The following is a 27,709-nucleotide window of genomic DNA, read 5'->3' on the forward strand; positions in this document are numbered from 1 at the left end:
TATCTATTTTAACAGTAACCTACACTGTTTTAGATTATTTTTCTTTGCAAACCAGGGACCCCACACAGGAGGTTGACAGGGGTCACATGACTGTTCCACCTTGTGTGGGTCACTGAGAAATGTTCCCAAGTTCTCTTTCTCTCTCTCTCTCTCTCTCTCTTATTTGTGTTAGTCCCACAATGCTTCAGCCGTCGTGTCCTTTACGGCCAACTAACCTTGAGGAGAGGAAGTGTCTGTCTGAAGTGGTCCAAACAGACGCTGGAGCAGCCCAGGAAGCTGTTTGTGTTCAAATACCCAAGATAAAGAGTTGTGTTTGTGTGTGTGACACTTTGTAGCTACACAACAGCATGTTTACACTGTTAGCTGAAATACTTTTAATACAAATCACAGAGCTGTAACTATCTTAAAGGACAGATGATGCAGTTTCTGCAAAGTGAAGTAGCTCAAGTGGTAATTTCATGACTATAAAATAAAAGTATGACACCAAAAGACATGGAAATAATCAGTGCAGTATATTCATTTTGTTTCATATGAATCATCAAAGTCAATAAACTATGATCAGAATGGCACTCAGAATACATTACTCCACCAAGGCCCAACATTATGAAAACACATCACAATGTGAAAAAGAAAGTCAAAATAAATCCTGGATCTGCCCCCTGAACTAGATTTGCACCAAAGTTTAATGGGTTCTTCCTGGACACCTCCCACATCCTCCCATCATTCCTGGTTTTTGTGTGATGCTGCTTTCGAACATACATCCACACCGTACATACCAGCCAAATAACAAAAAACAGGAGTGGAAACACAATGTCCTTCAGAGCGGTGACAATCCTTCAACACAAAGTTGAACCAACTTTTTTATAAATGACGAATATCGCATCTACTCATGATTCCCTTTTTTAATGAGATCTGGTGCAAGATGTTATCTTCTTCATTTAAAACTCCCTCCTCAGCCTCAGTGAGCTGCAGGTTTAGAGTTTTCCTGTCACACTAGTGTAAGTGGCATTTCGGTCTACAATTGGTTCTTCGATGATGAGTCATGCTCGTGCACGTGTTAAACTCAGATTTAAAGTCAAACTCTTTGTGTGAAAGCTGCATCATTCTGCTAAGTGAAGGTCGAACTCTGAGTGAAGTGAAAACAAGAAGAAAACACAGGAGGGAGGGACTTTAAAGGCATGTGGCAAAACCTTTGTATTTCTTTAAGGAGATGTGTTACTGCACCGTCATAAACAAGTTTGCAGCTTCGATGTAACCAAGAAATATATATGTGTGAAATAAAAATGAGCAGAAATGATCATCTGCCTCATAAATGCACTCTGAGAGCTGCCTCGGCTGTACGCTCCACTCCAAAGCCCGTCAGCTATGCATGAGACCTGAACGAGAAAAAACAACTTTAAATGGAAAATGTAAATCACAGTGAAAACATGCGCCTTGAAAGTGGTTGTTAAGCTGAAGAGACAAACCACGGGTCGCCAGGAAGGAGGGCGTCTCATTCCCATTCACTCTCCAGTGGAAAAGTGCAGTTGATTTGAGGTTGCTGGATTCAAAAATGTGTTGCAGGGACACCCCACAAGAAGTTTCCCCTTTCCAAGAAATGTCAGCTTCCATTAAATGAGTTATGTGTCACTGTTAGCGTTGCCCTTCTAGGGCCGTGCAGCGGTGGAGCCAGCAACCGGAGACCATGTGAGAGCGCTGTCGTGAGTTTGAGTGCAGCTCTTGATATTTGTTGCATGACTTTCTCCTACACTCCTATTTATTGTCCGCCATTAAATCAAGCAGGGAGGCCATAAAAACGATTTGAAAAAAGTGTCCTCGCCAGATCAAACTGGAGACCAGATGTAATAGAGCTGGACAATCGTTGACACGTGGGAAAGCTCGGTACCATAACATCCGCTTTAATCCTTTAAACCTCTCTCTTATCGCCCTATTATGAACGTAGAACATCCTTTTAATTTGAAAGGTGCTTGTTCTTTCATTTATTTGCCAAATTTAAATATTTGTTCTCATAAAAATCAGTGTCTGTAGCTGGCAGTGTCTCTCTTCCAGTCAGGTTGATGCAGCTGCCTGAAGCTCCCAGCGTGCAGCCAGGGAAACGCAGACGTCTGGCTCAGAAACACAGGGACGGTTTGGAGGAACTGTTTGATGCCGTCTGAAGAATGCACCGAGGATTAAAGTGGAATTGTTGTGATTTATGAGCCATTCTGCGTCACTAGACTGGGACTGGCTTTTTTTCCAGAATCAAATTAACATTAATTCTTCATCTTTGCATATCTCCTCAGAGATATGCAAAGATGTGGGCCAGTAATCATCTTTGAGGGCCAGTAATTGGCCCACTGACGTGGGCCAATCGTGTGGTAGTAAATGAATTTACTTATTGTAATACAATGGCTGGAAAGAAATATTAACAGGAAAAAGGAAATTGTTGGACCAACTTCCAATGGTTGCAGACAGATAACTTGAGTTTGTCTAGCTTAAAGATACATCATGTCAATGCTATATTGAGTAGAATTTGAAATAACGTGATTCATTTGCGTGTTACCAATTGAAGTCATTTTGGTATGAAACTTTCTTTTTTCAGCGAACGAAGTAAAAGCTGGGGAAAGGAGACTTAATGGATCCGCTCCATGAGCCTGAGTGATTTCACTCGACATCACATTCAGCTGCATGGGTTAGAATCCTGGGAAACTGTGAATGACTACATTTGTGCAAATGTAGCAAATAAATCAGGAAGAACTCAGGCTTCAGTAAATAGGTTGCCAAATCAGATTAGGTAAGTTTGCATGACTGCATGTTGGATTGTCCTGACAGGAGAGGATGTGCTCAGATTTTCTGAACGCGACGTGCTCTTGGACATGTAGGAAAAAAGTGGAAATCAGAAAAAGTGACAGCAAGGCCCGAAGTCTAAACTTTGTTTGACATAGTGTATATCTGCAATAAGCCAGTAATGAGATCCTGATGTACGCAGGGCCATGTTCCTCCGAGCGATGTAGCCTCGTCCATCACACGAGACGGCAACGCAGCAGCGACTGTCAGAGAAACACCGGGCGGTTTCCCGGAGACACCTGCTCCGCTGCTCTCCAGGGCCCACGCATGAGGCCCGGACCGAGGGCCAAAAAGCACCGGGCCGAGTGGAGGTGTTTGATGTAACGCCATCACCGAGGGGAGGATGATAAAAACACAGCAGGGTTGAGCATTACATGTCCTCTTCTTCAACCCTGCCTCCTCTGACAGATGTCAGAATTGGGATTTGAACGCCGAGGAATGAGAGAGACGTTCAGCGTGAGGTCACATGTGCAGAGCTCAGGATGCCGGTCGCAGCACATGTGAGGTAGAGATAGTTTGTGCAGTTTGTTTAACGCAACCAATCGGGAATATATTAATATTTCCAATGGCTCATCAGCTGTAATCAAGCCGATGACTTTTTGTAGAATGTGATGCTGCGGTCGTAAAATTTAAGAAGTTTGTATTATTTGTATTATTTCTTCTTTATGATCATTCACACTTTTACTCCACTGCATTTACCTGATGCTACAGTTACTACTTTGCAGATTAGAACAGGCCTACCTTTACTTTTGATACATGAAACAGTAGACTCCACATAGAGATGGATGAAAGTGAATCAAAAGCATCTCATTGGCTCCCTGGTGGCTTGGTATACTGATAGTAGAGGCCATCAACATCGCCTCCTCCATGTTAGTGGACGGGACATGGACCAAAGTAAGTCAAAAACACATCAAATACATTTTTGTACGGTTTCTGTCACTGTAGGTAGTTCCTATCACACGTTTTGTCCAAGTTTCTTTTTGTTGGTAGGTTTACTTATTATTGGTTATTTGATTCTATATAAACTGGGGTGACTCACCATTGTCTGAGCGCTTGTATGAGCAGGACCACAATACCACGGCTCCAACCCCCCGATCGGGTCAACACCAAAATCAAATCCAATGAAAAAAAGCTTGAGAACCTACATTTAACCTTCCCAGACAAAAATAAAATACAGTGATTAAAAACATTAATAATACAGTAGTAGTAATAATACAGTTACGTAACTTGATAGTAACGTACTTTACTGTGGCTTCATTCAGAACCACGTAATGATTAGTTTACGACCTGAAGGTTTGCAGGACCATGAGACTCAGAGAGCGAGTTCCCACAGTCCCGTGTCAGCATTCTTAGAAACGACTGAAGTTATCAGGCCGGTTTTTACTGCTCCGACAAGCATAAAAAAGGTCCTCGCATTTTTTTTCCAAATAGCTTGTGAAGACTATTCCAACTGTTTGGTAGGGTAATGATTGCCTCGAAAGATTTCCATCGCATGCACATTCTGACACTGCCGCGTTTCAGACGGTGCCAACAGCTGTGCTCCTGGACATGTGTGCAGCCAAAAAGCCTCTCACAGAAGTCGGAAGATTGTTAACATATATATGAAAAAATGTCCTTTACAGCCAGAATATACATATACATTATATAATTTGGAGGCGATGTATGCCTGCCACAGCTGCAGTGCAGTTCACCACATATTCTTTAGGATGAATCATTTGAAAGCTTCACCAAAACCCCATAATTCTTAATTTTCGCAGATTTTCATTCAATCACTCAACACTCAGAAAAGCCGGCACTGCTGACATTGACAAGTGAACACTCTGCCGAGAAAAAAGTAAATGTATATAACCGTAAATGATTTTGTTAAGACAAAGAGTAAATTGATCATGCTACCAGTTTTCGTCCATTTCCTTTAAGAGCTCTTTCAAGAGCAGAGCAAAGTAACTTACTATGAAATCAGAGCTGCAGGGCCCATGAATGAGGCCTGAACCGAGGGTCCAAAAGCACTGGGTCAAAAAGCACTGGGCGGAGTGATGGTATTTTATGAATTGCATCGCCAGGGTGAAGAAGATTAAAACACACCATGGATACGCAATTAAATTTCCTCTTCTTCAACCCTGTCTCTTCTTCCCAAAATTGGGATTTGAATGCTCGGGAATGAGAGAACAAACTGTGAGCATTGATCAGGATGGCCCTGAACCCCCACACATTCTCATCATAGTGATATTAACTATTTTCTTCAAACTGATAGGTGAGTTCAAAATGGATAAAGAAAAATAATAAAATTGGAAGAAAAATGTCAAATGTATATCAACATATTTTTATCAGCCCTTTCCAGATTTGTCAAAATCCATTATTTGGCATAAAGAAGGGAAAACCGTGGCAGATTTTCCGTTAGGGCTGTAATGGGGGGAACGAGAGAAGGACAAAAAAGAGAAAGAGAGAGGCGAGAATGGCTGATATCTTCAAACAGCTCGCCATGTGTATTTTCATGAGTGGATGTTCCATTACAGCAGAGCGCAACATGGCTGAAAAACCCATCAGAGATGTAAAAGGATACGGAGTGATCACTTGTTTCCACTGGTGAAAAAACAGAAGGGAGGGAGGGGGGGCGTGTAGCATTGTAGTCAGTGGACGCTGCCCTGCCTATTTAGCTCATTTAATGCTTTTAAACACACTGTAAGGCACATATGTGTATGTTATATCATCCTGGATAAATCCTGGAGAGTGAGAGAAAGGTTAGAATTAGAGAATCTTCCATAGTATTATCAAATATGTTGATATGCTCTTTTCTATGTAGTCAGATGTCATCAAATCTGATGCAAAATTACTGTATCACAATATTTTATTATGTTACAAACCCTATTTAGTGCTTATACTGATTACAAACCGACAGAGTTCAATAAAGAGGAACTGGTTAAACTCACTGATCGCTGGTGATTGTGTTTTCCAGCTTCACGCAGGAAACAGGCAGATCTTTGTGACGACCCAACAACACACATTGGGCTGATCCGGCTCCAGTGTTGTTTCAGGTGCAGGTGCAGTGTAACGTGGTGTCTGGATTGTGTTAGAGTGTTTACTTGAGCCAAAAGCTCTGACACTCTCCCACCGAGCAAGTGCATAAAACGTCTGATTAGCACCGAAGTTGTCATTCCGACGTTAGCGCTCGGCCGCGTGTGTTGGCAAACGGTGTGATCTTTGGGAACGTCGACTCATTTCTCACGTCAGAATGGTTCGGTTTGACTCTGACCTCTGGGCGAACTGCGCCGTTGACTGCTACAACAGGTGGAGGCTGCGTCTCGCTCAAGGACGCCTCTCTCGCTCGGGTTCAGACTGACTCACCGCTCAGCTTGACTCAAACGACAGGGGATTTGAGAATATATCAGGTCATTGGAAACACAACATTAAACCAGCGGCTGCCTATTGGTATCTCCGAGCACAGCCATCACTGTTGTGCTTGGATGTTCTTCCTATTTGGATGATACCAATAAAACCAATGATTTATCTCAAATCGAAAAGGGAAGGCGGGAGTCGCAGGTCACTGCAGTGTCTGGCTTTATTTTGTGCAAGGTTACTGCCAGGCCAACACTTCACAACCTGATTTAATGAGACTCAATGCATCTGTTCTCAGTTTCACACCGGTGCCATCAAGGCCTAAGTGGAAACAAGCCTCGCTCTGTCACCCTGAGCGGTCTTGTGGATCTGTGAAGGGGAAAAAAAGAAAAAGAAAATGCAGTTCCAGTTAGTTTTTCTTGAATATACATCCCTGAAGTCGAGTGCCTCTTTTAGCCTGGATTTCAGCAAATGTTTTCAGCAAAACCCATAATTACTGCACCATGGGAAAAATCCTTTTCTCTTTTCCTGCTTTCCACTTGAACGTTTCTTCTTTTGGAGTCCTTGCCCCCTCACCAGTCCCTGATGCCAGTCATTTAAAACATCTGAAGTGAAGCATCTCAAACCCACGGATCATATCAAAGAGCCCGGCTGGAGACAGCGCGGAGCCCCGGTGCTGCACGACCTCCGCTCCGCTCACAGTCCAGCACTTCTTGCACCTCCGTTCTCTGGGTGAAACGAGTGTGCGCCCCCATGGTTGGCAGAGAGAAGGGGCCGTGGATGTTTTCCCGATGACTAAGCGGAAATTGTGCCCTGAAATAAATGACTTGCTTTATTTCAAACGATAGGCCCACTTCTTTCCTTGCACCCTTGCCCTTGGCAGCCCCTCAGTCACTTGTTCAGCCACAACACACTGTGAGCTCACTCCCTGAAGGAGCCGGTGGGAAGGATGAAAGCTGATTTCTGTTCAGGGAGGCAGAGAAAAAAAAGGCATGTTACTGTGGAGTCAAAGTTACAATTGGTCTTTTATCAAAAGTGTTTTCCCGCGAGGGCAGCAGCCTGGGTGGCGGAGGTTTGAGTGCCGGCGGATTTTCTGATTTGAAAGGTGGGTTTTGATACCGTTGGACAGATCCAGGTTCCTGTTTCCAGGCTTCGTGCGAACGTCTGGTTGATGCTGCAAACTGTAGAGACGAAGAAGGGATTTTCCAAAAATGTTAAACTCTTCCTGTGACACAAAATATATGTGTAGAGAAGGAAAATGAAGAAGAAGTTTAATCCTCCATCTTGTTTTTATAAACAAAGTTAATCACCTCCTCCAAGGATGTTTTGTTTGTCAGGAGAATTATACAAAAAAATGACCAAGAGATTTCCACTAAAGTAAGTGGAAGGAAGTGACTTGGGCCAATAAAGAAAAGCTTTAAAAATAGTCTGGTACAAGTTTTTTTTTTTTTCTTTCTTTAACACTGTGAGATTTTGTGTTTCTTTCTGAGCAGATTTTCACGAAACTTGTTGAAATGATACGATATGGGTCAGGGAAGAAAGTTTAGTGCAAAACCCAGACAATGGGGCAAATTCAAGATAGTTGTTCCTTTCCTTAACTTTTCAAGAGCGTTGTTTTGTTTGACAATCTCAAAAAAATCTGGCATGTTAAGGGAACTAAAATGAGTGTGTTAAATCTGGTGCAGCTTAAAAGATTTTAAGGGGACTGTTGGGCCTTAGAAAAGGTTTCTTCATATTCTCTATAAGCTGTCATACTTTTGAAAAGCTGTGAAAAGCATAACGAGTGATGTGGAGTTGTAGTGGAGAGAGTCTGTGAGTATAATATTGTCTATCGTTACATTATCCCAGCATTGGACAGGCTGGTATTTCACACCAGTGTGACTGAAGGGGAACACCACACACAGAGCAATTCTCCTTTTCAAACTTGTATTTGAACAAGAGGCTTCCCTCTCTTGCCGCTGCTTTGTGGGTCTCCATGTGCTGCTAAAAATGACAACCTGGTGCCAAAGCCCACAGTTGTACCTCCAGATAAAAGCACATCAGCACAAAACCATCTGATCTTTAATTCATCTGCTGACGATGAATCCAAACCGCTCATCTTCTCGGGGAAAGCAAACTTTTCTTGATGTTCTTTCAGCGAGTTGCAGCCAGTTTCTTCGAGGATATCCATCCTGGTGGTTTCTGAAAACTCACCTCAGCAGAAAACGCAGCTGTACCGTCTGACACATTGACATCCTTTGGCAAACCGGTCGAACCACCCTGGAACGTGCTCTGGGCTCAAGACCAGCCACCGGCGCCAGACCCACATAGCCGATCTTTGGTGTGTGCCACCTGGACTGTTACCAGACCCTTAACCCAAATATCTCTGCCACAGAGCTACGACAGCAACCTCTTGACTTCCCCATTTTTTTCCTAATGGTGCATTTTTTTCCTGGCTTTGCCATCGTTTGCTAAAAAATTCCTTCAGTCCCTGGTTTCTGTGCTGTGAGACAGATGGTTTGATGCAAAACCACACAGCAAAACTTTAAGTCCCTCAAAAACCATAAGATACTACACACTCAACTACATCATCAAATTTTCAAGGTTTGTAGGGAACGGAGTGTATATAAAGAGGGACAATAGAAGCTCAAAAGTGAAGCTAAATTGTCTTGATTGCCACAGTATAGGTCGTAAACTGTACCTCCTCAATGAGGAATAGACCGAACAAAAAAGTCTAATACATTTTTGTCAAAGATGGTATCTGTCTGTTTAGCTAGTAGTTATAATGCATGTATGTTCAAGCGCTCATCTTTGTGATTTTGTATTAGTTATTTGATGTCCTAAAAACATGGTGAAACATCATGATTGACAGTTGAGACTGACTCACGATTGGTAAAGTGTCAAGCGTAACTGATCGCTACTAAACAGACTCTGGCCCAAAATGCACGGAATATACGCTTTCATAGCCAAGACTTTTTGGCTTCATTTCAGGAAAGCGGGAGGAAGTAGAGACGCATTGTCCATCTTTATATATGGTCTAAGGTTAAAGGTTAAATCTCTAAGGTCTAAAGTTATATATATATATATCTATATATATAAAACCATAGACCATATATAAAGATGGACATTGTCGTTTCTTATTTCCTAGCAACGACAGCATCCACCCGTTTCTGGTAATTAACAAGCCTTTAAAAAATGTAATACAAATTCCGTGGCAGGTTTTTAAAATTAAATTTTTTAGAAATCAAAATGAATGTGTGAGGAAATTCAGAAAGTATAAGGAGACAGTCTGATGTTTTTTTTTTTTGTTGCACCAGCCAATTCCTTTAAAATGTATTTTAACTAGTGTTTTATGTTGTATGAGCAATGTTGGTTAAAAAGCATTATATGGCAGTAGATGTGTATAATGGGATACCACATATACATAATCAACCAAACAGTGTACAAGTGATTTATTTATGAAACAGAACAATCTTACACTAATGTTCGTAGAAAACGTAAATCGAACAAGCCCAGAATACAAAACAAACATTTACATTTTGTGCATTGCAAACTTTCAACAAAGAGAACAAGACTGAAGAAAATGAAACTGATAGACTTTTTCGTCAACGAGGTCGCACACAAACACGTCCTCGATCCCACACCACACAGTCACCACACGTTTCACAACATCCCTGACTGACACTTACGACTATATGAAAATAAAAGTAATAAAATGTTTTCACTGCGTTTCATCTTCATCCCTCCATCACACATCGTGACTGTAACTGCCCACACAGCTGTTGGTTTACTGGGTAAGAGGCACTTAAACTGCAATTCTTTTGAACCCATACCTTTCAAACTGATTCTATGACCTTGATATATTCTACTTTTTCTTTCTTTGTCACTGTTTTACAGATAATAAAGAATAATACTATGAAAGAAAAGGGTGCCTGCAGCAGTGGCAGTAGCCCAATCTGCAGCCATTGTTATTGTTTATAAGATCCTATAGTACGAGACCAGAAAAAATTTCCACGTGTACCAAAGTGATGCATAACGTCAAAGACAATGAGGCCCTGTCTGCGCGGCTACAGCAATAAACACAGTGGCGGTTTTTCTTCAACATACACATCCCAGGAGAGAGAACTTTCTCTGGCGGCCACGATCACACACACAAACACACGCTGTGTTTATGAGTGTGATTATTTAGAAAAGCCGCTGATGTTTGTCCTTTAGGCTGCAGTTTGTCTTAAAGATTTGAAAAACTAACAAGTGGAAGGAAGTGCATGACAACAGCAAAAAAAAGAGAGAGAAAAAAACTTGCAATACTATAATGTGTTGATGTTTGTGTTAGTCGATGTGTTGTGTCAGTGTAAACAAATAAATAATTATTTACAAGCATAAATGGAAACAAGAGAACAAAACGAGCAGGGCATAAATAATTTACAAAAGGAATTATTATACAGACTAAGTATAAACATCTTTGGCACTTACTAAAATGGCTTATTTAGATTGTTAACTCAAGTTCTCCAGTAGGAAAAAAAAAACATTCAGGATGAAAAGCATGAAGAGAAAGAGTAATGGACAGCTAAATGATCAGGCTTTGGGTACAGTTTATGTTTGTCAGAAGCCACGAATGAGCCTCGTCTGAATGTAAACGTATGAAGCATAGAAGAAGTGAGTCGCTTACATATTGTAGAAAGAAAGAAATGGTTGGAAAGGTCATACATTATGTAAGTGGTTGTACAATTAGTCCTTTAAACATGTAGACATATGTCGTTACACTAGCTATACTAAAATATTCTGCAGAGCCTCTTTCCTTTAAAAACTTCTCCGCTCAAGTTTGTCTTTTCCAGCTTGGGAAAAGTTTATATGTCACCAGGAAAACAGAAACCGTTGCCCTGGTTTCCTCTCCAGCGAATGCATCAAGTCACATGGAAACGCACGGAAAGTTTCATTTATGTTGAGATGGATTCGGCGATGGCGTGTGTCAAGTTTGCTTTGGGAGATTCTCTTCTTTTAACCTTCTTCTGTTCGTCTTTTGTTGTTTTGTTCTTGGCTTTGTTCAGTTATCTGCAATAAGATTGAGGAGACAGCTTCTGTTAGATCAAACATCTATTATCGTAAAAGAAAAGAGAGTTTCACGCAGTCAATAGTGCCAAAGTGTAGCGAGAACATGTGCACGGTGCGCATCAAAAAGCGTGCGGCGTTTGCAGAGACGTGGAAAGTCATGGGACCCTCACACAAGGCCTTTCAAAATGCATCTGTGGTGATGTGTGCGTGGGCAAGCTGACAAGCAGAAACGTAGCGTGACTCTTTTTTTGTTGTTCTTTTTTTGCTTTAGCCGACACACAAAGTGTAAACCTACTCTTATTATTACCTTGTGAACATTGTCGGCAACTCCGGCTTATCTGAGGTTTGGAAAAGATGTTGAACATTTAAAGACTTGACACACATCACTCAAACATGGAGAACCCCTCCCCCTCCAGTTTCTTTGCTTGCATTACATACACAAACATACAGCAAACAGACACACAATTACCTTGTGATCATGTAATATAAGCCGATATTCCTAATGAGAGAGTTGAGTAATTTAGAATATTTTCATCGTACAGTCATATCAAAAGAATTCAGTGCATTTTCCCTTTTGGAAATAATTTATCTCAACTTGAAAAGCTGCAGTCAAACAAATCCAAACTAACTACACCATTGTTTTTACACAATCTAAACATGGTGATGGCTGCTATTGTCCCCTGAGGTTGTGGTTGAAAAATTGGGTCTTGACTAGATTGAGCAAGAATTCCCGTAATGCACGTGATGAAATGGAAAATCCTTTTAATTTCACACACACACACACACTCATACATGTACATACAGGAGATGTCAGGAACATTTGTGGTTGTGACTTTCAAAGTGGTGGAAGTGTTTGTACTAACCTCTGCACTCATACTTGAGGTCGGAGAAGAACACCAGCTCCTGCGAGAAGACAAACAAGCCTAACCTTCCCCCGGCGAACGTCTTGTCATAAACTGGTCCTGAGTCAGCCATGATCTGTTTACCTTCGTAGACCACGACCCTGCAAAACACGGGACAAACATGGACTTATTTATGTGTTGAGATCATCCGTCATCAATTATCGACAATGCTTATCCTTTGCGGGGTCACAGGGGGGGAGCTGGCATCGGGCAAGAGGGTGGGATTCACCAAGGAAAGGTCGACAGGGTACTGCATAGCAGACATATTTGTTCATACACGTTTACACCCAAGGGCAATTTAAAGACCAAAATGAACCCTAATCTGCATGTCTTTCGCCTGTGGCAGGAAGCCGGATAAAGCCGATGCAGGCGTGTGGAGAACCAGGAAATTCCATACAGGAAGGAAGCAACTGGCCATTAGAGCCTCCATCTCCAAACACGTATATATATCCCCTTTACATACAGACAAGTGTGTCTATGGTGTTTTTCACTGTGTGTCAGACCTGTGATATAAATACTACATTCAAGATGTATAACAGACTACATAAAATTACAAGAATACTATATGTCTTTGATGTCCTGCAAGTCATTAAAACAGAAAAACAACAGGTTGTCAACACATTCGGGTCAAATTAGTTTCTTACCTTATAAACCCAGTCTTTGGTCTGTGGATCAGATGCCACCTGTAGGCTGTGTAATCCTTCCAGCCAATGTTTTTGGGGTCATGCCACAGAGTACGCACCTGCGTGAAATAGTTCAAACAGCGTTTAACATGAACACTTCTACAGCTTCTAAAACAGAACAAATAGTGTTTCGACTGCAGCCCACCTGTCCGGGAGTGTTGCCCGTGTGCCACAGAGCATTCCTGAGGTTTTCTCCAGTGCCAGTGGTCGAGTTGACAACTTTGAGTGAAACACCAGAGATGCCAAAGGCCTTGGAAGGCTTGTCCTCCCAGTAAGTCTGTGTGATCTGCTTCCACATGACCACGTAAAAGCGCCCACTCGACTGGTAGCCAAACACAAAGCCTGCGTAGTCATCATCTCTGTCTGTGTTTACGTACATCGTTCCACTGAAGTCCACAGCGTTGAACTCATCAAAACCTGCAATGGAGTGAATGAAACCTATACGGTTGGGACTCTGTTCAATGGGGTCTCATAGAAGTAAATTAAAAAAGAAAAGGTTGGAGAGAAAACACGAGTGCTTCTCACCTACTGCAATGCCTGGGTCAGAGTTGGCCGTCTGGACCAGCTCTTTGCCCTGGTGTCTCACCACCCAGTTGGGATCTATCTGAGTTGTTCCCTTAGGATCCAGGTGGACCATCTGGAACTTCCTAAAGTCTGTGGCAGTAATGGCATTGTTCTCTGGACACACATCAAGAAAATCTGGGATGCTGTCGTTATCAAAGTCATCTTTGCATGCGTCCCCTCTTCCATCGCCTGTAAAATAAAACAAAAAACAACAGTGAATAAGGAGGTCTGACCTAATTTAAATTAGACATGAATGCATTTTTCCCCAGGTTGGAAAATTTGGAAGTCAGCTAACGTGAGTGTAATAATACTCCCCCAGCAGTTAGAATATTAAAAATGAATTGAAAAAAAATTGCCATTCGTCCCAGAAAACTGGTTGTAATATCTTGGCCAAGTTTATGAAGCCAAATCAGCCATCTTCTCATGCTCTGACAACTTCCACTGATACTTGTAACTCTCTGAAGCCTGAAGTCGATTAGAGCCGAGCTGCAGGCCAAGAGCTCGCATTAGAGCGGACGCCAGCGGCTGATGTAGGCCACTGTGCGGAGGTAGTTTGCTTCTGTCATCATTTCTTGTTGCACGACAAGCAAAACTGATTCTAACAATCCTTAATGAGTTGTGAAGACTGTGCATTTCTACTTACAACTGTACAAACTCCAGGTAACCCTGCTCAAACAGGACACTGTGGATTACTCTCTAATGAAGCCTAAAGGAAACAAAATCTTCACGGCAGGGCCTGCTTACTCCTAGGGCTCGTCGAGAATGACTTCACACAAGCCAACACAGTCGCTGAGTCTTTGTGACAGCCACCACATTTCACACCCGCAGCAGTGAAGCTAACTGCTAAGTTATACTATGCCTTATACAAAGCTATGGATTATCCATTTCCAGCTACTTTCAAATTAGGAAAATAAGATTGATCTTGATATGAGATTGAAGGTAGTTATTTTGTCTACTGCTGCTGGCGAGGTCAAGAATGAACTCACAATCATTGAGTGCAAAGAACTTCTAGAAAGTTAAAAAGACCCAGATCTGTGGTAAAGAGAGATCAACTCCACCACAGAATATCCAGAGGGAGCCAGCTGGCCAATCAGAGCAGACTGGGCTTTATTGGAAGGGGGTCCTTAAAGAGACAACAACTAAAACCAAATGTTTCAGACAGAGGCTGAAAGAGGAGCTGCAGCAATGGACAGCCTGAGGAAAGGGGTGTTTTTGTTTTGTGTGTGTAAACTCTTAAGTAATAAGACAATTTAAATTGTGATCCTGAATATGAGCATACTATGTCTGAAATCTGCTAAAGAAGCTAACAAAACATTCCAAAGCTTCCAAAGCTACTGAGTAAACATTGTGGTGCAACTATTTTTGTGTCCTTATGACAGTTATTTTTTGGCTAGTCTGAAGTTAGATACCTTTGACAAATGTTAACACAAATAATCTGTAGTTTCTATGTAACATCAACTGCTACTGCAACATTAAATATGATATCCTCACCATCAGAGTCCAGCTGGTCTGTGTTCGGTGTTAGTCTGCAGTTGTCCTTGTCGTCAGGGATATCGTCATTATCATCGTCATAGTCACACGCGTCTCCTTTTCCGTCTTTGTCATGGTCGGCCTGGTTGGCGTTGGCCACGTAGGGACAGTTATCCAGGTTGTTCTGATGACCATCTTCATCGATGTCCTGGTTGTTGTCACACTGATCTCCAACCAGGTCACTGTCCACATCAGTCTGGTGGATAAACGTTGATGTAAACTGTGTTAACGCAAGCCTATTTTGTTTAGTCTTAGATTGGATTTGTTCTTATATGTGTGAGACAGTACCTGGTCGGGGTTGTGCAGCATTGGACAGTTGTCACACTGGTCACCAACTCCATCCATGTCAGTGTCCTTCTGTTCAACGTTGTACACATAGGGGCAGTTGTCGTTCTCATTCAGAATTTCTGGAAAAAAGGCAGTACGTTAGAGGATTTTCACAAGAATTTATATAAAAGTAGTTTTTACTATCTATTTTACCATCTCCATCAATGTCCACTGCGCAGGCATCCCCTTCTCCATTGTGGTCCGTGTCTATTTGAGCGGGGTTGTGTTCATAGGGACAGTTGTCGCACCGGTCACCAACTTCATCCTTGTCAAAGTCAAACTGGCGAGGATTGAAAAGCAGGGCACAGTTGTCCTGTGGGGGAAAGCACAAACAAGTTAGGAAATTCTTTGATTAAAAAGAATCTGAACATTGAATAGAAAGTATGTCCATATGATTCTTGTACCCTCTCATCAATTATTCCATCGTTGTCATCATCCTTGTCACAAGCATCTCCTTGACCATCTTTGTCAAAGTCTTCTTGTCCCGAGTTGGGAAGGCTGGGGCAGTTGTCCTGAAACAGCAACGTTACATTCAGAAGTCTTCAGATATATAATTGTTTAGACTGAGTACAGGTTAGGGGTTAGGCTACATAAAATAAAATGATGGATATCAATGAAATACCTTCTTGCAGTGATAAGTGGCGTTGGCACCACACACAAGGTTCTGATTGGGCCAGCCGTCCAAATCTGAGTCCTCCCCACAAATGAAGCCATCTCCAGCGTAACCGGTCCGACATTCACACTTGTACATGGGGTCATTGAAGTGGCTGATGTAGATGCACTCGGCAAATCTGTGACAGTTGTGGGTCTTGTCCTTGCATGGGTTCTCTGGCTCACATACCTAAAGGAAATAAAGGGCAGGTGGAACTGAATAAGAGCAGTTCAAGGGCACTGAATGTGAATTGCATGAAATCGAAATAAAGATTTTCCTCAGTGAAAAAAAAGTCCTTCTAGAAGGCAACTCCAAACTGAGGTCTTCTCCAAAATGAAGTAAAGGATTAAGCGAGAGATTTCGAGCAAAGCCAAACTGTGTAGCACTTCTGGGCACTGCTGATTTCACGAAATCCCACATACGTCCCACTACGCCCTGTGCTGCAGCACAAGGTATTCACAGCTGCCACTCATTACCAGAGGATGAAGAGTAACTCCAGTTTTGATGCCACTCCATGAGCTCATGGAGCAGCAAGTGACAGCAGGACCAGACCTTTGATCAAAACTGTGAAGCGGAGCCCCTTAATGCCAGCGATGAGACAATTCCCGTGCTCCTTAAATCAATTAGAGGGATCAGGGCGTCAGGTCAGAGACACGCAGCTGCGGAAGCCAAAGAGTTTCAGACTTCTCCATTAGAGACGTTATGCAAGTGCAGTCAGGGTGGCAAAGCTTGCTTTGTCAGGACTGTGAGGATTTAGTAATCACATGGGAGAAAATTTGTATGTTTGACTTTGGTAATGTGATATATACCACATGGATAAAATTTAGGGCAGGAGTGGAAATGGGAAATATGAAGTAGTATCTAGAATAAAAGCCCGGATCTTTTTAACATTTATACAAAAAAAATACAGCATAAAGAGCTGTTTAATCCATCTCTGATCTTGCAATGAGAATACCAGAGAGGTACAACAGGTGTTTGTTCTTAGCAGGTTGCCCGATTCTCCTTCTGCTTACCCTGGGTCACATTAATATATGGCCAGGGCCTCCCCTCTGGCACTGTGCAGACGCTCACTGCAAGAACGAGGCTTATAAATCACCAGAGCTGCTGCCTCCATCATTCATAAATTCGGATCTGACACAGAAAAATCCACATAACTGCTTTTGAAAATCTGCCTGGGGCTAAAGGTCAACATCATCTCCTTCACCCTTACAGCGTTCGGTTCGCGCTTGTTCAAACGTTATGTTCCGGGTTTGAATGGCGTCCAATCCATAATTTGACACAGACTAAGAGTAGCTTCAACTCACCTGTTTGTTCTTGTTGGCAGACTCCACGCCTATACCAAAGGGCTGGTTGCCCTTGTATCGCTTTGGACAGGGAAGGCAGTGGAAACCCGGGTTGGTGTTGATGCAGCGTCGCGATCCACTCATCTTGAAGCAAACATCAGGCACCATGTCACACTGGAGGAGGGAAAGAAGAACATCAGTACATCGCAAAACAAATAATAACATGGATGAACGCATGAACACGGGTCTGGTTAATGCACCAAGAAACAATGAGGAGCTTTTACCTCGTTAATGTCTTCACAGTGGGTGCCATTTCCACGCAAACCAACAGGGCACGGGCCACATTCCCAGGATCCATCTGGAGAGCTGTTGCAGTCCACTCCCCCAAAGCATGGGTTAGACAGACAGCCATCTGCAAGAGATTTAGAAGACGAGAATGGATACAAGCAAGCGACAAGGATTTAAACAATGCTGGACTAATCAGTTGTGTGTCGCTAAATGATTCAACTTTAATTTATGATGGTTATTATCTAGGCTAGGGTTTGTAAACCTGGAAAAAAAGGAAGAGGAATGATTTATGCGACCAATTTCGAATCTCTACTTTAGTGGTGAGTGGCTGCGAAGGCCACAGACACCGGCCTTATTCCTTTTTTAATTCATTGATGGCTATCAGGATGGAGAAGGATTTCAACTAAAGATTTGCTGTGAAGTGACTGTGTAAATAAAGTGACTGGTGCTCACCAATAGGACATTCTTTTTTGATACAGCTGTCACTGTCGTCCGCCTCCCCGATACACTTCTTGCCACCGTACTGAGGCTGAGGGCTGTTGCACTCACGTGTCCGGCTTCTGACCCCCCCACCACATGTGGCTGAACAGGTTGCCCATGGAGACCAAGGACCCCAACCACCGTCCACTAAAAAGAGGCAGAGGCACAGAAGTCGACGTCATTGCACGGATATTTCCACCCATTCTTTTTCTAAATAAAATCAAGTCGAAATTCAAGGTCCACAATCTGAAAAGCAGCCACAGTCAGAAGCCTGGAACTCGATAGTAACAGAGAAAACATACTGAGCTGATTTAGGGTCAACATTTCCTGAAAGACAGACAGGAGGCCCAAACACATGGGGAGTGTCGCCTCAAGGGAGCCATGAGGCATGAGGAAATCTGGGTATTCGACATGGACGCTAGCTGCTGTAATGGAAACGCTGCCGTCGGGTGTCCCCCCCCCACGAGGTGAATTACTCACCGGGACACGGCTCGGCGGTGCAGCGCTGGGTCTCACGTCCACTTCCTTCGCAGTCTTTGCCCCCCAGCTGCGGCATGGGGGCGTTGCAGTGTCGTATCCTGGTGATCTGTCCCTCTCCGCAGGTCACCGAGCAGGACGACCACGGCGACCACAAACTCCATCCTCCGTCCTGGCGAACTGGTACATCGAATAAATCAGGCAGGGGGCATCCAAACACATGTCACGTATTATCGAGACTTTCATTCAGTCAAATAGTTACAGACATTTATAATTCGCAAAAGCCCCCCCCCCCCAAAAAAAAAGGACCACCACGTTTTCTCGAATAAACATGATGTGATGTTGGTGATGAGTGCTCAGTTTCAAAGATGTTCTAAGATGCCGCTGCCAGTATTTATGTCATCGTGGGTAATCGATCCTCCAGTGGTTAAAATGATTCAGTCACTCACACACATGCAGTGAAATGTAAGCTGCAAGCAATAACACATGCTTACCCCACTGTTCACCAAACACTTCTCCGATCCAGAGATGTCTCCTCCTCATAAAATGATCAAGTTCATTGCTCTTTTAAAAATGTTCTATGGGTGAGTCATTGCACTGTGAAAAACCCTCACAGTCTTTTTTGGAATTAACTTTAAGTGGGCACACCCTGCTCTTGGATTCAGCCTCACTCAGAAGGATGCCTTTTCCAATGGGGGCCCATTGGAAGTCGTTTAACTGTCTTAAACATAATCCATTGATTACCTCCTCCCAGGAGCTAAGGATTTGTCAGTGTAGTTATGTGTCAGGGACGAACCCATTAAACTGTGTCGATGTAAATCAGGGGGAGGAATCAGGAATTTGTTTCTGCTTTCGTAAAAATTGAGGGAATGGAAGTTTTTCAACATTTTGTTTGATTTCTCACATAATAATTCATGGAACTTGATGGAAAAACTCAAATCGGTCATGTTTGGGGAACCGATATTTATGAGTGTGTGCAAGTAGTTGCAGATCCACATGAAAATCCAGACCTCTTGAATTTCAATGTGGTTTCATAAGGGGACTGTTGGTTCTTGGCGGAGGTACACACTCTACTAAGTACCATTTAGGTAAGTGTCGGCTATTTAGATAGACAAAAAGGAATACTGTTTCAATTGTATCCTCACCACGACTGTCACATCTGCTCAGGCTGCACTTGCGGGTCTGGATGGAAGGTCCAGTGCAGGGGTTGCTGGTTGCATCACATGACCGACCCCTCTGCTGAGTTCCTGTCCCGCAGGTGACCGTGCACTCGGTCCACTCTGACCAGGGGGACCATCCATCCTCACTGTATTTAGCTAAAAGAAGTTAAAGCACTTGAGAAAATATTTTGCTGCTTTATTGCACAAGACAGGGGAAATAAACAGAATTATAAAAGAAGTATTGGAAAAAACTGCATTGGCTGTAATCTTAATGTCCATCTGTTTATCACATGACCTCATCTGAAAAACCCACAGTAGCATCTGTGAGTGTCTCATACTGCCACCAATAAATACGTATTTTTCACCAAGAAGAAAAACGGGCAGCTCCAAATTCAGCAGTATTAAAATTTTATGTGTGTGGAATATTATTTTTACGACACATTTCTCTGTTAATTTAAACTAGCATGCATACATAAAACTGCATGTGGGGTTATGATTGTGTTTATATGCAGGGTGGATTGACTCATAGGACGGTCCAACTACTTACGCAGACACACGGGGCAGCACTCCTCGTCGATAAACGAGGGGGTGGCACAGGCCACTGGGGGGCAGGTTATTTGGTGACACACGATCTTGGACTCCTGCCATCAGTAAATATAAGAGATACATCAGCGGCACTGCATATCCACTGTGAACCTGCAAATTTTTCCTCCTGACTTGGCAATACCTGGCAAGTGCATTTGGTGCAGCTGTCCACAACCCAATCTTCTCCATCGTCAAACAGCCGGCCGTCCTGCCAGCACATGTTTTTCTCTTTAGGGTTCTTAATCCTCCCAAGGGCCTCCTTCATGAGTGTGTTCTCCTCTGTCTGAGCACACAACAAAAGAAAATAGGGATTTGCAGTTGGACAGGAGATCAGTCAGAGGTGATTAGGACACACTCGTGCTGCAGGTACATGGCATTCAGCTGCAGCTTGTGAAGGGCTCACACCTGCTGACAAGATGATTCCTTTAGGAGGTCATGTGTGGGGTTATTTTCCACCAGGTGGAGAGAGGAAAAGTTCATCCTGCTCCAGCACAAGTGGAGTGGCTCACTCAAATAGAACATTACATCTAAACACAATCACGTTCATGCATATCATGCGAATTGAGGGCCAAATGTAAAATCCTGTCTCCCTTACAATGAATCACTCCTACTAACTTACGTCCCTCTCAAGTTCAGTGAGGTCTCATGAGGAAAGAGAGCCTTCCAATAGAAATGCAAAGGCTCATTTTATGGCACAAAGGATAGTGATTTTGTTTTCTCTGGTAATTATTGGAAACAGTGAAGAATGGACTTGACATACACTAGCACAGAGGGGTGGGGGGGGGGGTGGGGGGGGCATTAAAGAGACTAACATGGCTGGTAAAAAAATTATATTTTTTCTTTTTCCAGGTCCGGGATTTGTCCCAGTAGTCACAATTGGCCGGTCAGACTGTGGAAAGAGCCCCAGCAGATGAGATGTTTCTAAACTGAAATTCAGCTGGTATTATTTCAACTAGATCAGTAAACACAACCTGCCTCTTATAAATACAACTGGGTGTTGCCTTCAGCATCCCGGTGAAAACAGGATGATAGTGGTAGACATGTTGTGATCCAGTCTTTGAGACCTTATATATGGTATTCCACTTGCAGCCACTGTGTGTGGGGGGATTGAAAAATTGTCTGTTTACATTTTAAACACCCACACCAAAAAGCCATTCCACTGTAAAAATGAAAATATATAAAAATGTTGCTTTTAAAATGTGGTTCTCAACTCTTTTCTCAAGCTTTTTTTTGTTTAGTTTTAGGAAAATACCCCACTGAGAAGTTAGTTCTGAAAACTGTAACCTCCAACCCAATTGGAGACCAAGAGATTTCTGGCTGGACTCCTGAACACTTGGGAACTCTCAGAAGATAAAGTACTGCCAAAGTTTTGTGTGTGTGTGTGTGTGTGTGTGTGTGTGTGTGTGTGTGTGTGTGTGTGTGTGTGTGTGTGTGCGCGTGTCTTCCTCGTGGAAAAAGGAGGCAGCAGTGTGCAGCACCAGAATTTAAGACACCACTCGGTCTGGAAGAGCCTCAGGGACCCTTCTCATCCCAGCCGTTTTTTTTCCCCCAAGGTTCATGCCCAGACGTTCTTATTGCTGGGAGGCTCCCAGAGGAAACACATGGGCTGTTTAAACACAACCAGACATTAGACTGGACCCTACCGCTGCCAGGGGAACACTTCCTATATCCACATGTAACATGTCATAAAATCTGTCTGACTCACGCTGCCACAGATAGTAGGAGTCAGCCGGGTTCTATAAACAATCTTGCGGCCACTTAATTTTTGCTTTCAATTGGATGTAGGCTACCTAGTAACCTAATTCAATCCTCTTACCTCCTGGCCACCACACAGAGGAATTTAAATTATATTTTCCTAAAATGTAAATATTCTCTCAAAAGAAATGTTCCTTCCTTCACACAAAGACAGATTGTAGTGATTTCACATTAGCAACAAACTGGTGTGTGAAGTGTGACGGACCAGGCTTGTCTTAAACAAATACAAGTCAGGGTTAAGTTGATTTAAACTGTGTTCAAGGTTAACACATTTGTCATGTCCTCGACTTACCACTTTTTGCAGGCCATCAATAAGGTTACTGACGACATGACGGAGGCCTTGTAGCTCCTGGAACATGGTGCTCAGTTCCTCGCAAGAGCGTTCGCACATATCTGCGCCCATCTCGTCCGTCTTCTGACCTATTATGTTTGTTGTGATGGAAGGGCTCACGTCCAGAATTTCTGCGCTCTCGCTCACAATGTTAGCGTCATCTGGCAAGGGGGGGGGGGGGGGGGGACAAGAGATCAGGTTGAATGAGCAAGCAAACAAAACGAATGAACAACAGAGACTGGTGATGGAAAACACGTTTGAAAGATGCGATGAGCGAAACTCAAGGACCCTGACGAGGGAACAATTCAATTTCCTGTTTTGCTGTATTCGGCCAAAAGAGCACAAAAATGTTGTGATTACGGTGTTTATTGTCTTCCCCACAAACAGATGTTCAGTCAGCAGCGTTTGAGTCGAGAAAATAAGTATTTGTTTGAAAAGGCGACAGTAAATCTCCAGAACAGATGACTGTAGACTGTGGGAGGGGGTGGCACCGCAGAGCTCCAGAGGCAGAGATCTGGGTGTTCTTCGTATGATGAGAAAACCACACCGCTGTCATAAATCTCCATGAACTTTTAGATAAGTGGACACTTCCAATATGAACTTAACAGACTGGAGTGGCCCCACAGATGGATTTACAAGGAGCCCGTGAAGCCAATGGTGCAGGCCTTACAGCTGGTCATTAGCGCAGGCACCTGAGATGCTCTCGTTGGAAAGGTCAACACCAGAGTGTATGAAAATACCATGCGGCAGAAAGAAAGAATTTCTTGTCCTTAAGTGCCTAATGTGTAAGGAAATGCAATCGTCCAACTGCAGGTTTGTTTGAGGGCGTAATGAGGCTAAATAAATGCTGAGTCTTCTTTGCACGATTCTGAGCAGGACGTTCAGCCCAGAGTCGTTTTTGAACTTTGCACGACTCAGACAGGCGAGAACACAAATCACAGAGTGGGACAGGCCATCGTTGGTGCACTGGAGTTTGCATTAAACCACATGAAACCATGAGCATCTATTCTCTATATTCCCTCAGCTTACCCCCTAAAATTATCCTCCCAGATGATCTGTGTGAATGTGTGCTACTGAGAGCAAACACATCAAAGCTCCATGGTATGTCTGTCCCTCAGCCAAGTCCCAGAGCATATCTGTGTCTGGATCTTGTGTAAATCAGTGAGGATTAATTGCAGCGCAGAAGGCTCCAAATCAAGAAGTCACCCAAACTGCCCGATCACGTCCCGCTGCAGCCACTGCTGTGTTTTCTTTCCCCTTCAGTCTGCTGGAGTCATTCAGATCTCAGGAGGGCTTCATGCTGTGTGCGTGTGCGGACACGTGCTAGCTCGTCTGTGAAAGCTTTCAGACATTCTTTTCTCCCTGATAGACACTCTCTATTTCTAACAGATAGAGGAAAGGATTTTTTTTTTTTTTTTAAGTATAGACAGAATTAGTTTAACCCTGCTCATTGATGTCCAACCCGACAGGTTTTTTACTTTTATCTGTGGGACATGTGGGTTTATGAGTGACTTTTGGCATTGAAACTGCTCCCAGTGCAGAACATTGACTGGTACCAGGCGGCGTGCTGAAAAGGTCCATGTCGTGCTGACATTGGTTAAAACAAAAAACACTCAGTCAGCTGGAATTCAACACTGCTTGTGGCAACAGGGAGAGGCAACAACCCACAAACTGCATGTGGATTTGCTTTGTCACAGCAAAACCAATACACCGTTTCCAGATCTGGTGCCTCTTGAGACAGTGCAGATACATATTTACCGAGTTATCTTTGTTTTAAATATTGTTTTAGTTGCACCCGCTCTTCGCATGAGCTCCCCTGAGGGCTCATGAGATACCATTCCTCACGAGAGCAAAGACTAAGCTGAGAAGAGCAATCCAATCAGCCAATATATGACTTCACTGTGTGTGTGTGTTTGTGTGTGTGTGTGTGTGTGTGTGTGTGTGTGTGTGTGTGTGTGTGTGTGTGTGTGTGTGTGCGTGTGTGTGTGTGTGTGTGTGTCTGTGCATGTGTTTGTGTGTGTGTGTGTGCAGCTGGAAGTGGAAGCTCACTGCTCTCTATTTTCTTTCCCAGGGTATTATCCTGATTCCACTGCCAAAGGAAATAAATGTAAGCATCTGTATCTCCTTTTGTTCACCACGCACACCACTCGACCTCAAGCCACTGCATCGACACGGCCGTTTCCGTAAATATGAAGTAATGGTGGGAGATCTTTTCCACGTATTAAATCCTCGAGCTATTTGACCCACATTCACACAAAAGGGAAGTCGGCTAAAGAGCGCTAAACTGTTTGGTCTGGAAAGTTGCTGCGGCTGATACTTTACAAAGAGCAGATACAGATGCCGTGCCTCGGAGCGTCAAATGTGAGCAAGTTTCCCAATCACATCTGAAAAGTATCGGGCTAAAACACACTTTTCAAATGTCATCATATTGACTCATCGTGAGGATTATGGAAGTACCAAAAATAAAAGAACAAAACAATGGCTCCAACTGAGCTGAGGATTAAAGATAGAAACTCTCACCTTGCTTAGTGGCTTCGCAGTCTCTTGTCAGGAGTACGTCTTCCACTGGGGTGTCAAAGATGAAACGCACGTTCTGCAGAAGGCCCTGTTTGGGAAGGAAAGAGGTGACTCGGTCACTGCATTTAGAGTTTATATACAATGTTTCCATATACAGTGACATTCACACTCGTGTTTGCACGCAAAGAGCCAATTAAGAGTCTAAATTTGGAGGCTTTGCCACAGAAAGACAAGGGAAACACTGAGCCACACTTTGAAGAGGGAGTCCATTCCTTCTACTGGAAACTGTTCTTTCAGATCAGCCACTATTATCAGCCCCAAAAGTGCCACAGCTCTGTTCTCACCCTGAAGTGGTTCTCTCTGATGGATCCCTTCGCAACATACATGCGGCTTCCCTCAGCCCGCAGGTGCTCGTAGAACGGCTCATCCAGGATGAAGCTGTCTATCAGGCTGCAGCCCACATACAGGTTGGCGTTTTCCCCGTGAACGTGAAGTGTGATATTCTTCCACTGCGAGTCTGACAGGTCTACGTCCTCGAACGATACCACGTTCTGAGAACCGTCCACCCAGTACACCAGGTCCAGAGTGTTGGCCCGTCCGTTGGACACGATCTCGAACTGGCGCCGGCCATCAGGGCCCTCCAAGGCCATCAGGGTGCCCCTCGAGGCCCGGTCCTGGCGTATGCTGGCCACGAACACAAAGCCCTCGTTGTTTTGTATCTGTTGTAGTATTTGTTTTAATATGGGGGCGCTCACGGGGGGGATGTGGTCGAAGCGAATGAAGCGGTAGGCAGGGACGTCTGAGTTTTGGCCCCGGAACTGTTTGGCCCCCAGAGTTTTGCGCGAGATCTGGCTAATTTCAAACAAGTCGAAGGATGTCTCGTCCTCCTGCTCACCATCTATAAAGTTAGACACGAGGAAATGCAAATAGCATTTATTTTAGAGGCAAAAAAGAATTCACAAACCTTTTAGCATCACTATTGTAAGACAATGAAAACAATTGCAAACAAATGGAAGCATGTTAAGTTTTCAGTTTCATCTTGAAATGGAGGATTGCATCTAAAGTAAGGAAGACTTAGTATTGAGGTACTTTCATAAATAAACATAATCAATAACCATTAATAATAGTATGACAACTAGTTATTAATATGCATTGCAGCTTATTGCAGATTTTAAAAGATTGCCACTTACCTTCAGGCAATGCATGGAGGAAGTTAAATGATAAGAGCAGCAAGAAGAGACTTCTCCTGAGTATCATGTTTCCTTTAAAACAGAGATTACAGAGAAGAAATGTTTTTTTTATGGCGGTGAAAATCACTCTTCGTCCTTTTCAAATGTTGCGTCGCAGTGAAACAGTGACACCGGATGATATTATATAATAGATAGAATAGAACAAAAATCGGCAAAGAAAACACACACCACATAGCCTACAGTGTCTTTTGTACACTGACTGCTAAGGAACAAAAACATTTTTTTTACACTTAACGTTAACTTTGCCTGGTACCATACCACAGCTTGACCATTTCTCCACATAGAAAGAGTGCAACTATAAATAGGCTGCTGCGCCTCGTCGTCGGGACTTACCTGACGAAAAGAGCTTTTATTAATCAGTCAGATATCCGACAATATTTGTTTTCGTTTTCAAGATCAAGTTCAGATCTGCGGTGACCTGAGCCGAAGATCGAACGGATGAAAAGTGGTCTCTCCCTTTGAAAAAACCTCGTGCGAAAAACGCGTAAAGTCCACTTTGGTTCACTACATCCACAGTCTGCAGGACTCCAGGCGCAACAGTGGCTGAGGCACGCGCCTCCCTCCTCTTATATGGAGGCTCGCGGAGAGCCTGTCAATCAAACGTCTCTTGCTGGAGGTACGACCAGTTCGTGATCGCTCTTTATGAGGGACAGATTACATAATTATCTTCCGATGGCGCAATGCTCTGATCCGTGCGTGCACTGAGGGGGTGGAGGTGGGGAGCGCGACCCCTCCTCCCCTCCTATCTGTTTGTGACCGTGATGCCCACCATCCCCTCCCTGTCTGTCCCTCCACCCCCCAGCACCCCACCCCATCCCCCGCAAATCTGTGTCTGGGGCTGATTCACTTTCACTAGGTGGGGGGAGGTGGCGGAGGGGGTGGGCTGAGAGCTTTTTACTGGATGGAAGAAGTTAATGCTGATGAATCAACCAAAAAGGAAGTTAAAAAGTTGCAGCAGCAGTGAGAGATCTTCATCTGCGTTGTTTATGTTCAAGGACAGCAGAATTATAGTTAATACCGAGAAATGTGTGGTTTACCCCCTTTGAAAACAAGATAAGACTTTACAGGCATAAAGCAGAGATGCACAATATGACAAACTATTTTGACTGAAACAAAGTTGTAACTAAAAAACCTTAGTAACCTAGGATCCCAGTTCTGTCTGTAGTGTGTGACAAAGAAAGAACATGAAAATGACCTCTGGTACATTAGACACTTTGGATGCTTCCCCTCTGCTGGCAGGCAGTGTCCTGCGTCTGGAGATTGTCAGGTGTCTGCCAAGGCTTCTCAAACTGCAGTGCCAGGGAAAGAGAAGCTGATACACCGTCTTATTGCTGGAGCCCTGCAGAGGGATCCCAGGGCTGGATGTGGGTAGGCCTCTGTGTACCAATAGGAATACGTCTCAGGGATGGTTTGCGTCAATTGGAAACGTGCATTCCATTTAGAGGAATAAAAGTGTGTGTGTGTGTGTGTGTGGGGGGGGGGGGGGGCGTACAGTTTCCAACCAAATGGGCCGATTTCCTTTCTACAACACGGACTTACTAACCCGATAGGAATTAGAAACAGTAGTGGACGGCTAGTCAGACACAACAATATAACGACGACAAAAGCTTTCCAGGGACATCGGATTTAAACTGTCAGGGATGGAAAAAGTTGAAATGGTCCACAGACTTGCTCTCACTAAATGTGGTAATGCAAATGTCAGCTGCAATTTCTCAAGATGAGTTTTAATACATCT

General features: G+C 43.5%; 1 protein-coding gene across 2 annotated transcripts; it reads right to left on the reverse strand.

Annotated features, from left to right (window-relative positions):
* Nucleotides 1–9,575: 9,575 nt before the first annotated feature.
* thbs2a (thrombospondin 2a) lies at nucleotides 9,576–26,570 on the reverse strand. 2 transcript variants are annotated; one of them, XM_062401441.1, is made up of 23 exons: nucleotides 26,308–26,570; nucleotides 25,915–25,986; nucleotides 25,069–25,622; nucleotides 24,728–24,812; nucleotides 22,169–22,368; nucleotides 20,264–20,404; nucleotides 20,084–20,177; nucleotides 19,522–19,692; nucleotides 18,380–18,556; nucleotides 17,873–18,046; nucleotides 17,416–17,543; nucleotides 17,153–17,305; nucleotides 15,819–16,037; nucleotides 15,601–15,708; nucleotides 15,350–15,509; nucleotides 15,158–15,276; nucleotides 14,831–15,065; nucleotides 13,301–13,528; nucleotides 12,921–13,192; nucleotides 12,737–12,834; nucleotides 12,054–12,193; nucleotides 11,498–11,528; nucleotides 9,576–11,190 (listed from the first exon to the last, which is right to left on the reverse strand). In XM_062401441.1, the coding sequence occupies exons 2-23, from the start codon at nucleotides 25,979–25,981 to the stop codon at nucleotides 11,187–11,189; spliced, it is 3,558 nt and encodes a 1,185-aa protein (XP_062257425.1). In that variant the 5' UTR covers nucleotides 25,982–25,986; nucleotides 26,308–26,570; the 3' UTR covers nucleotides 9,576–11,186. The 2 variants fall into 2 exon arrangements, with proteins under 2 accessions (XP_062257425.1, XP_062257426.1); XM_062401442.1 differs by lacking the exon at nucleotides 11,498–11,528.
* Nucleotides 26,571–27,709: the final 1,139 nt, after the last annotated feature.

The sequence above is a fragment of the Platichthys flesus genome, chromosome 12 (genome assembly GCF_949316205.1).
Source record: "Platichthys flesus chromosome 12, fPlaFle2.1, whole genome shotgun sequence".
Classification (NCBI taxonomy): Eukaryota; Metazoa; Chordata; class Actinopteri; order Pleuronectiformes; family Pleuronectidae; genus Platichthys; species Platichthys flesus.

Excerpts from the sequence above, each read along its gene's own strand:
- thbs2a (XM_062401441.1), bottom strand. The coding sequence starts at position 25,981 with ATGATACTCAGGAGAAGTCTCTTCTTGCTGCTCTTATCATTTAACTTC. Across the intron at positions 22,369-24,727 it reads CTGCGAAGCCACTAAGCAAG|ATGACGCTAACATTGTGAGC; the intron begins GTGAGAGTTTCT and ends CCCCCTTGCCAG. Across the intron at positions 17,306-17,415 it reads ACTGTGAAGACATTAACGAG|TGTGACATGGTGCCTGATGT; the intron begins GTAAAAGCTCCT and ends TCCCTCCTCCAG.